This window comes from Coturnix japonica, chromosome 8 (assembly GCF_054131305.1).
Source record: "Coturnix japonica strain WE chromosome 8, WE-NBRP24, whole genome shotgun sequence".
Lineage (NCBI taxonomy): Eukaryota > Metazoa > Chordata > Aves > Galliformes > Phasianidae > Coturnix > Coturnix japonica.
The window spans coordinates 15,377,896-15,389,431 of record NC_140670.1 but is presented as its reverse complement, the minus strand read 5'-3'; the positions used below and the strand labels follow the sequence as shown (position 1 = coordinate 15,389,431).

At 40.1% G+C, this 11,536-nt stretch overlaps 1 protein-coding gene across 14 annotated transcripts in view; it reads right to left on the bottom strand.

Annotated features, from left to right (window-relative positions):
* Window positions 1-797: 797 nt before the first annotated feature.
* Window positions 798-11,536, bottom strand: part of USP54 (ubiquitin specific peptidase 54) — an 89,849-nt gene continuing 79,110 nt past the window's right edge. For 10 of the 14 annotated variants that reach the window (XM_015866495.3, XM_032445586.2, XM_085554384.1 and 7 more), the window contains 6 exons: window positions 10,721-10,913; window positions 7,134-8,563; window positions 4,724-4,842; window positions 3,896-4,033; window positions 2,945-3,131; window positions 798-2,239 (listed from right to left, as the gene is read on the bottom strand). In XM_015866495.3, the coding sequence (XP_015721981.2) occupies window positions 1,581-2,239; window positions 2,945-3,131; window positions 3,896-4,033; window positions 4,724-4,842; window positions 7,134-8,563; window positions 10,721-10,913 (2,726 nt within the window). In that variant the 3' untranslated portion in view covers window positions 798-1,580. The remainder of the gene's footprint in view (window positions 2,240-2,944; window positions 3,132-3,895; window positions 4,034-4,723; window positions 4,843-7,133; window positions 8,564-10,720; window positions 10,914-11,536) is intronic. The other 4 variants (XR_014948613.1, XR_014948615.1, XR_014948612.1 and 1 more) reach the window with 1 other exon arrangement.

Sequence of the window (11,536 nt, the reverse complement as noted above, 5' to 3'; positions counted from 1 at the left end):
AGCAATAGGGTCCCAAATGTAAAACACGATTTGGCATTACATAGTCACATGAAATTGTAGCAATAGTCAACATAACAACAATTAAGTATTCAGAAACAAGAAACTGAAAAATGACAATTAGTAAAATGAATGAAATTCAAACTCGGATTAAACAGCAAAAGCAGATGAAATCTTACCAAGCACAAAGGTGCAAGTAATGAAATGAAATGGAAATGAAAACCAGAATACTCACCTAGAACACCATTGAGACCAGATTAGCAAGACCACACACTAGAGGGCAGTCTGTATCTTCCACAGCTGGCTGGGATACAGGATAGAAGGCCCTAATCTACAGTCTCATTTTTATGTTAACACATAACAGCACGGGTTTTAACAACTTATAAGCAGCATATCTGGTTATACATACAAGAGCAGGAGAGGAACTCTTGTTACAGAGAGATTTCTCACAACATCAACCGTTTCTATCTACCCTTCCAGATTAAGGGTAGGAATCCTGTTTGCATACATCGTACATAGATTCAATAGATGTCCCCACCCTCCCCAGCCAGGAAGTTTCAAACACTTTAGAAAGGACATGTAACTACTGCCTGTTATGAAGGGAAAGTTACAGTAGTGTAAAGCATCAAATCTAGAAATAAAATTACACCCTCATGATGTCCATGGATCTGGACAGGTACTTATTATATAAACTTTGTGAATGAAGCATAACAAATTACTCAGTGTGTAAGAAAACAAGTAATTCCAGATCAATTCATCAGCAAAGGCAAATCAGCAAAGAAAGCTCATAAACAGACAGATGAGTAGAACTATTTTCATAGGTTTATTTGAAAAATACTTACAAAAGCAAGTAAGTTTGACACTAAAATAGTTAAACTTATTCTGTGTTTACATTGGTGTCATTAAGCGTGCAGCATTAACAATCTTTTCCGCTTGAAGCATTGTTAGTTCGCCTTAAGGAAGTGAGGAAAAACTCTGGTTTACCAATGAACAATGTCTCCCTGACACTTCCTCAGCAGCAGCTGTAGCTGTGATCTCTGAAATGAGATCTCAGTACACTGAAAACTAGGTTTGTTTTACTAACTTCCAGCTTATCAAGTGCAGATTTACTGGAACCTGGGAAGTTGGAAAGTTTATTTTTTCCCTATGAAGGAAAGAGAAGAGGAAGGAGAAGAAAACAAAGTAATTGGCTTTGTATGCAAAGAATTTACCAAAGCTACATTTCATGAAAAAATCCTTAAAAATGTCCTTATATTAACGGCCGTCTTCCTTCAAAACATGCCTATACTTTTGAACTTACCCGTAAACCAATGCCCCTGATGCCTAACATTCCTACTACGCTTTTTGCCAGAAGAGGCCAAGACTATAATAGCTAAGATTCCCCATCCAGACAACAGTTCAGTAGTGTCAGAAAAGAAATACAGTGCAATTAGTTTCCACATATTATATAGCTACATTTTAAGACAAAACTGGCACAGGTAACTGATTGAAAGAGTTTGCCGTCTCCTTATAATCCACACTACAGCAACCGCAATAGTCTGTTCACAGAGTGATTTATCATGGTGCATGGAGCGGATGGGGTCTTACCACCCATTTTTTTGTACAGTGCCAGTAGCTGCTGCTGCTCGAGCCAGCATATTTCTGTGTGCCTCTGAAGCTGAAGAAAAAGCCCCATCCTTCACATGCACTGGCAGCATCCACCTTCTGCCTGGCTGAGGGGTATAACTGTTTTGTCGCCAGTCTTCATCTGGGGGCATATCAACTCTCCTTGGACCCGGGGCCTTAACAGAGGAAGGGGGCACGGGACAACCTTGAGGGGAGCCGAGGTCCCAAGAAGGCTGATGCAGTATTCTTAAAGTGCTGTAGTCTGTGCTGGCTGGCAGCCTGCAACTGGTGGCATAAGACTCACGCATTTGATGTTGTGAAGGCTGCTGGAGGAAGCCTTCCTGTAAACTCTTGCCTGGTTGGCCAGCACGTTTACCCCAGAGTGTCATTCGTTTATCTGGTAACGTTGCTGCTTGTCTGGCAGGGTAGCTCATGTTCAGCCAATGGCCAGAGACATTTGATGCTCCACCTCCTGAACACGGATTAGGAAGAGGTTTTTGCCCCTGGGAGAGGGTGCCTCTGGGTGCACAAGGGAGACTGCCATAGCTCAGTGCCATACCTGGGTAGTCTTCACCTTGGAAAGCTTCACCCCTGTCAGGCACAACCAGAAGTTTCTGGATGATGTTCTTCTGATCTCCTAGGGATAAAAAAAAGTAAGGGTTTCTCAGTTATTATTTGTGTATTGTTGCTTCTTCTCAGAACCTTCAGCTGGCCAATGCATGACAGAAGATAAACATAATCACTAACACATCCAGTTAATGGTTGATGGGTAATTCTGAACAAAAACTAATTGCACTTTTCTAGCACTCATTTTCCTTTCTGCATTTTCTACTTATCCTACTTCAGTTACTATCACAGACTTCACAGAGTGAAAGATTTCTTTAATTACCATCTCTTCTGTCATCAATTAAACTGGTTTTAATGTCTTTCATGTGAAAAGTAATTCACAGGTGAAAAAATGCAGAAATTAGTTATTTCTACTAGCACAGTTACATTCGTTTTCTGCTGGACCTAGTCGCTTGCAGATGTACTTCAATACATGACAACAATGTGGTGGGATCTACTGCTGCTGTAACACTGGAGAAAATATCTCACAAAGATGTAAATATGATCTCATGTTAAAAGTAACTATAGTGTTTCCATAAAGATAATTTCCAATTTATGTCTACTTGGCATAGAATCACTGAACAACTCCAAAGGGCAGAAGAGAAAAAGAATGTGTTTAATCCTTTCAGATTTCTGGAGAAATTCAGGGAGGTGGTATATTATGAGGCAAGACCTGCAGGAATTTATTTCAGCAATATTTCTGATCACGAACAAGGATGAAAAATCCTGTGATTACCTGACAGTTTACGTGCCTTGCCCACCATGCTGGGCACCAGTACATCATGGGGTAGGTGCTGCACCTGGTTTGGGGTGTGCTGGGGATCAAAGGGAAACACAGGAGGATCATGGGGGAAAGGAAGGGAAGTGGAGCTGGAAGAACGGTGGCTGGTTTCCATTGGCATTTTCCTCATATTTGGTGCTTCCTTTTATAAAATGAGAAAGGAGAAGAAAAAAAACAAAAAATGATGAGTAAACACAGAGTTGGGGTTGAATCAAGCAACAGAGGTGTTGATCCAAGGAAAAGGATGAGTTACTGGAAAAAAACAACAACACACCATGCATTTGTAAGTGAGAAATACAAACAAAAATTGCATCAATCCAGTAAGGCTCTTACTGCAGTGGTGGGCTACTTAGGAGGGTTATTTGATTGGAATATGATTGGATAAACATTCCAAGGAGACTTGGTATATACCAAGACTGAAATATACCAAGGAGAAAACAAAACAAGTCACATAAACCAGTCAAAAAGGTTTAGTGCACAAACTGAATCCACAAAACAACAGCAGGCCAGTCAGAATTGGAACTGATTATTATAGCTGGTTATATTGCTCATCATCAAGAATAATCTGATTCTGTTTTCCTTACTGGCAGCTTTTATCTTCTACTTTAGTCTAATTCACAAAAGAAAGTAAAAAGTTTATTCTGGATGTCCCTGTATACTGGGCAAGGAACCTTAGCTCACGTCTTACTAGTTGCAGAAGGTATTACTTTTTACTCCTGAAAAAATGATTTTGTTGTTTAAAGAAAAGCACATTCTTCTTCCAGAAAGAGAATGGAATACACAAAGAAAAGCTTTCATCATGGCTTATGACTCAGTTGTCTGCTTTCTTGTTTATTAGCTACTACATGTAGTCAGAAAACAGCAAATCTACATGCTCTTTGGAAAGCTGCACATCATTCTACTTACAAAACTATGAGAAGAGACCAGGGTCTCTTCTCTGTTTGAGACAACTGTCCCACTGAGACTGCGAGCAATGCGACGGAAATTCTCTGCACTGTACATCTCCTCTTCTGGTTCCCTGCTACGTTCTCTGGTATATGTGACCTGCAGACAATACGGGAGACTTCAGAAAAGGCTTTCTATAACATCAAGGTTGTGTAATTACTATATTATTATTACATTCATTATAATTTTTCTTTTCTGTAGTGAGATTATCTCTTTTAGAAGTATCCAAAGCCAGGACAAAAAGACTACCATTGGTTACATTTAATGAATACAAAAGTTCAATAGGAGGTACTTGCATGAATACATGGTCTTGTACAGGCACTGATAAGCAACTACCAACTATTTAAACAGATCCTCTCAGGAAAAAGTATCTTCTCCCCTCTGAAGTGACCAGAAACCAACTACAGCAATATCTATCAAAACATGTAATGAAATCTGTGCTCCTGTAAGTTGTAACGTCCAGAAGCATGAACTGCAAACTGAAATGCAAAGCAGTTCTTGTCAGTATGTTCAAAGAGGACAGATTTTAAAAGTCTTCAGGGGTATGTGATGTCAGAGTCAGAATGTAGGTAATGTGGTCACATGCAAAGTGCTCATAGTATGAGTCATTCATGTTTTCATCAATTAATTCTGAGCTGGGTTGCACTTTAAATTCTCCTGTAGTATTATCAATGATTCCACTATCATTTTTTCCTTCATAACATATTCTACCTCTCCCATTTAAGTTTCTTTCACTTACACAGGCTAAGCACTTCCCTCCCTAGCACAACTTAGTAGACATGCCATCACCTTGGAGACAGAAGAGGCAGTGGAACCATACAGACTGCGCTCGATCTCTGCTGTCGGGGTTTTCGAGAGACCCATGCCAGCTGTAGTACACAGCTTCCTCGCATTCAGGTTTGCAGAGACTGAGAAGGAAATTGTTATGGTTAGATTCTAGGCAGATTTCCACATTACAGAACATTTTCATTTATTGATAGAGATTTTATATACACAGTAATCACCGATTCTTTCAACATTAATTTATTAAACTAACTCTCAGCATTGTCAAAGAAAGAGTCCATCAAGACACTCGCTCCTGTTGCACTTTCCCCTCTACGAACTTCTAAAGAACAGTGAATTTAAACACTCAGTAGAGCCAAGATCAAATGATTCAGCTGCACATCAGTGCTTGTTTGGTACAGAGCCAGGACAGCCTAGTGGGGCTAAATGGAAAGAGAGCTATCAAACCAGTTACCTAAGTTACTTGAGGTAAACAAGACCATCAGCTTCGATTCCCCACATGTCCATCCACTTGTTCCACTTAGTGCTACAGCTTGTCAGCCATTCTTGTCCTGCTTAAGTAGCTGAAACTGCTTTTTCCAATCAAGATTGCTACAGTTACACTTGATTTCAGTGTATGACAAGCCAGTTATACCCTAAAATATCTCATGGAATATACAGGCAGATCAATGGCCTAATAAAAATGGTCACAAGGAATCTACCTATGAAGGAAGAAAAGCAAGGTGCAGGAAACAGCATGTTTCCTGCACCGAGAAGGCATTTGGAAGATTAGGTCTCTGAGCCTGTACTCTGTCATAAAGCTTCAGTAATGAAACACTGACATTTTTTACCATTAATTTGAATACAAAGGCCTGACAAAAACTGTTGACATGTTACACAAAGACTTAATCTTATTTCCAAATGAAGAGGAAATAGAAGTTAAAAGTGGGAAAGAGCTGTCCCAGATTTACTCAGACTATTTTCACCAAATTTATTACAGTAGATGCATTGGCTCAAACATTTTGTTTCTAAACAGCATTTACAGAACTTCGGGAAAAAAAAAAAGGTTGTAAGTCACAGCAAAGCAGAAGTAAAGATCTCAAAGACAAACTTTAGTCTAAAAGGATATCCACATCTCATTCTTCAGATATGCAGTGAGAAAACAGGCAGGAAAAGTATAAGCTGAAGAGATAGGGCGTTTGACGACAGAACTCTGAAGCTCCAATTATCACTAAAGCAACTGGGTTCTATTCTGCTGACTTTCAAAAAAGAGTTCCCAAATTAGTGTGCTATAAAGGGACACACACATAAGACCACCTGATCCAAGCTCACGCAAGAAAGTACCTGGAAGCTGTGAGGTCAGATCTTCCCTAATTCTGAAAGAAAATCAAAAGAAAACACGGAATGGCTGTCTTAGGACCTGCTCTGCCAGCAGAATACAAGATGAGAATTTCATGGAATACTTGAGTTACTGAATTTTAAAAACAACCATTCAAGAGTTTTACCATGGCATTCCCTCTAGATGCAGCCAGACTTGATTTGTCAGGAACAAAAGAACTTAATACTACATTTGCAGGGCAGGAGGAAATCTGCCTTGCATGTGTATTCATTTCTATTTTATTTGTAGACATACACACTTTGGTACCTGCCAAGTTTTGAGCTGCTTTGTATCTGACCAGAAAAATAACACGGATACAATGGCACAGATAAAAAATAAACTTGTTTCAGTTGTGCTAAGCAGAGAATCAGTGCTGTCCTGCCCCAGACAGAAGATCAGTGCAGCTTAAGTGGAACTGGGCTGCTATCATCTGACTCTAATGACTGTTCCCAGCAATGTCAGAGCTGTTCTCACCACCAGTGCCGGAATCTATTCACTTGCTTTCAGCACCAACTAATCTACAAGGTCTCAAGGATTTTAGTAGAGATCATGCACCCTAATTGCCACTTTCACAAATAATCTTCCAGAATTCAAAGCAGGTGTCCCTTAGAAAAAAACAAGTTCTCAGACCGAGCAATGCTTTTCGAAGTTATTCCTCTCTATCAGGTACAGACTAAATTCTCACAGAGAGTACAATCATAGCCATCAAGTTGTACAATATTCACACCAGGAATAGAAACAGTTTTAATAAACCGCAGGGGTGATTCAGGACTTTCAAACAGTAGAATTCAATAGCCTAACCTAAACAGTTAGCTTCCTACTTCAAAAGCGGATCAATTACTTCTATGTTATTCTTAACAGATTTTGCTGTTTGCCAAGATCAACAATTGTTGATCACAGTGCTTCTCTACCTCTACGGTTAAAATGCTTTCAGAGTCCTCAACCTGAATATTTACTTAAGTTTACACCCATTTAACTAAACTGTCTGGAAAACATCTCCTCACCTGTAACGGAACATGGTGGTAGGTCAATCAAGAAAAACAACTGCAGTATTCTTACCTGAATGGTCAAATGGATACCTAGCACTGTCCTGTCTTCCCAAGAAAGGTCTAGTGGCCTGAGATGCCTGCAGACTAGTCTGATAGAGGGATTCCAGTTCTGAGAGCTCCTGTTCTGTGTCTTGATTCCACTGTGGATGCAGATGTACTGGGATCCTGCTCAAGTCATCTCCAACTGCTCTCTGATCAGAAAGGGATGGACTTCTGCCAGGTACAGGAAGCCATTCAGTATTCTTATTATCCTTCTGAGAACTGTAATACCTAGTAACATTATCCACCCAGCGGTCCACAGGCATTGAGGCAATCATACTACCAGTAGCTCCATCATCCACCTGTTTCATTCCTCCATCATGACAGTGCCTTTCCAGGTAGGGTGCAGGGTCTACTATATTCTGTCCACCTCTTCTACACAGCTCTTCACTGATAGAACAAATACTCTTAGAAGCAACCTGCTTACCCTCCAGAGAAATTACCCCATCCCTAATATCCACAGTTGAGAGTAATTTTTCAGAAGACTGGGTTTTGTTCTCTTGGTTTTGATGGATTAGCTGTCTGTAATCAGAGGGTGAAGGGTTGATGGAAGATTTTTGTATTTGTTTTGGAGACGTCTCATCCTGACATACTGCAGAAGTCCAACCTCTTTCATGAGTACCTTTCCTCTGGGAGACTGCATGCATTTTCTGAAACTGCTCTGCCAAGGAGCGAACGTGTCCCTTCGTACTAACAGCCTCAGATTTGCAACCTTCTGCTATACTGTATTCATCCTGTGAGGGTAATAAAATCTCGTGACTGTTTGCTCTGGAGTATTTATTTGTTTTCTGTAAAGGATCCAGGGAGCACTGCTGTGAAGGGGGTGAAACTGCAGGGGACATTTCATGATAGCTCCCTAAATGATCAATGCTGGGCCGCACTGGAGAGCTTGAAAGTTTGGAACAAGGACTGTGCTGGATGTCCTTTTCAGGAGATGCTGCTTGTGGTGGATGTGGACAGGGAAACAGTGTAGGCAAAGACCCAGAGTTTACTGTGTTAGGTGTGAGAATGGGTGCTATGCTATGAACCTCTTCTAACTTGCTGCTACTGCAGCATTCCCTATATTCTTTTGGCCCTGTGGCTGTAGTGTCAGTAAATTCCACGCTATGGTGGGCATCGTTCTCAGTTCTTGCAGACCTCTCTGCCAACCCTTGCCTATAGGGAAAAGGGGGAACTTGGTCATGAAAATCAGAAGAAGCAGACTGGAATTTTGGAGAGATCCTGTTGGATGGATTGCTTTCAGGAGGGGACAGGGAGGAAGACTCTGGATATAATGATGAGTGCAATTCATGGCAGGAAGCAGGTGGGTGGAAGAAAGAACTGGACCCAAATTCCACTTCCTTGTTGGGTTCCAGTGGTACCTCCTGGCTCAGCAGTACTTGGAACGGGCCAGTCTGTTCACTAAAACACACAGAAGGGCAAATGATTAGCAGTAGTCATTGCTTATGCTTAACCCTAGGGTGCAGAACTTACCCTATGCTACATATCCCTCAATACACTTCTCTTTCTTTGCCAACTGAATTGTGATGGAAGATTTTGTATTAAAATTCAGTAGATAAAGAAATGACAGTCCTTTGCTTCTAAGTATGACTTTCTACTTTAACTGATCTGCTGAAACCATTTCACATTTTGAAAAGTACTGTAGTAAAGTTATGCTTTATGGAATCTTTCCCAGCATTCTTACACAGCACCCTATGTACTTTAACCTATAGACTTAGAGTGCAGTAGGAGTAACTGTGTAAGAACAGTAAAAACAGCATTTACATAAAATAAGCAATTGTTTCCAATGTTAATATTAGAATTTTTTTTTTATAACAAACTCAGACAAGTTCATGATCTGTAAACAACCTGACGGTATTTCCATAAGGTCCTCTCTAAATAGGCAATTCATGGAGAACAACATGACAAATGGAAAGAACAGGTCATAATCTCTCTCAAATTGTACTCTCAATGATAAGATACTTAGTCAAGTTAAATAAATAACAGTTATTTTTCAATTATATGTATTCTAGGTATACTTCTAAATAATATATTGATATATAGGAAGAATACAAATTAATGCAATTATACATGGCCTTCATGCTTTTCTGCATTTAGTCTAGTACGTTAATTTTAATATGCAGATGCAATAAAAAGTTCCAAGTTGGCATGACTGTGAGGAAGCAACAAGTTACTAATAGCTTAACAGAGAACCTGAGGAAACTAACATCGTTGATCAGCTTCCTCCTTGAGATGTACAGAAGTTTTCATGTGCAGTTAATGCATGTGGCAGAATGAACTCATCTGTGAGTAACTTCAAGCCTTGCACTACCTACATTATTCACATCAAAGCAAGAATTCAAGACACTGGCTATCAATACATTCCTTCCATTGGCTGTAATATTTAGCTCAATAAAACTTTTGGAAAAGCAATGTTCTTTTCACAAAGCAACAGTACATTCAGCATTAACAAAATTAATTCAGAAAGTTCCTTTTTTTTTTTTTTTTTTCCCATTTTCTTAGAATCTACCAAAATGAATAATTGGGGCTCTCTATTTCTAGTCCAAGAAGATACAATGGACCATGACTAACAAAAATATCATCCCTCGTTACATATAATTCAACTACTGCAGGAAAAGCACATGATGAGATATAGCCTAGCAGTTGTGCAAATCCACCGAGTTTTAGTATATAGCTCTGTTTTAAAAAAGGAAAAGATTCTCATCTGAGATTTCATCTACATTCCTAATAATAAAGCATGTTAGAAAGGAAAAAGGAAATAAAAGTAACAGTACAAGAAACACCCTAGAAATTGGATAGGGATGGTCTTGTGCTAGGGAGGGAATGGTATGGGGAGAAAGAAGGATCAAGCTGCATGCTAAAGAGGGTGGGAAGAAGGGATCGGTTACAGCAGAGAGTTAATTATGCTAGAGTTGAAGTCTGTATATGGAAGAAAGAATCATGAAGAGTCTGCTAAGCCAGTCCGCAGGAAGCTGGGAAGCATAGAAAGGAAATGAAGAATGACAGAGCACCAGGGAGAGTAGTCAAGGTGACAGGATAAGGATCTGGATCCAAGAGCTGTACTAGAGCACCATTAGGTAAGTGGACTAGAAAGAAAAGACTAATGTACTTGACACTTTTCAGAGTACAGTAGGTTGCTGTTTCTAATATAAAAGCAGTTATAGCAAGACTTTTATCATAGTACTTTACTGTTCTGAGTCCTGAAACTGCTCCCAACGGCTAACAGCTGCACATTACATCTTAATGTCCCTTCTCACCACATTACTACTGTATTCTTTCTTACTATGCATAAAATGTCAGTGCTGCCAGGCACTGACTCCAGTTCTGTCACAGACTGCATTTTGAACATGTGCACAGTGAACTACTGAGAAGGGAAAGAGGAAAAAAAAAAAGTAGCTGACCCTCTTAAAATATAATTTAGCCTAAACAAGAAAGAAATAAGGAGAAACGCTGTAGGATTGGTCTGTCCAGAGTAATATATATAATTTTCTATTTCTTTCCAGACTGTACTGCTCAGATGCAGCCCAGATCTGGGTCTAGGTGATAGACTTGAACTACCTTGTAGACTGGGACACGGTGCCGCCCTGCGGTGGGTGGCAGGTTGGTGACGGCAGCGGTTGCGATGGCTGTTGGTGCTGCATGCGATCCTGGAGGCTCCGGGCTTTTCGGATACTGATTTGCAGCTTCTTATCGACTAGGGCTCTGCTGTGAGTGCTAGAGTTGGCATCATGCATGGCAAGTCTTAGTTTAGCTAAAATGCAAAAGAAAACATAGCAGAAAAACAAACAGAAAAAAGGAATAAAATTGAAAAAGAAAAAAAAAAAAAAAAGATGCAGCAAAAACATAAAACATGGACCATGCAAATATTGCTACAAAAAGATCACAAGGATGCTACTGTTTCCATTAATGCACATTCAGCTTAGCCAGGCGTCCAAACAAGTTAATTGAAACTAAATCAAAATGAAGTAAAATTAATAACTGTTTGAGTATGTTTTAGCCCAACTTCTCATCCCCTTCATACAGGCTCATTCCAGTCCTATCACACTGCTGCTTCATTCCTCTGTTCTCCTGCTCCTGCTCCCAGGTATAAGCCATACCTGGGACTCCCATTATTTAGTGGGTGGCAATCTTGACCACAGCAGGGTGGTTGGAACTAGATGATCTTTAAGGTCCCCTCCAACCTAAACCATTCTATGATTCTGTGCAAGGACACCCAGCTGCATTCTGAAATTGAGCACATACCTTGCTGGAATGGAAGCTAACTGCTTTCACAATAGCTGCATGTTGCACGCTACTCTGCAGTTCACAAGAGCCAATTTCTAAACACAAATGCAGAAGGACTACCTACCCTGTCTGCGGCCATTCTATACAGAC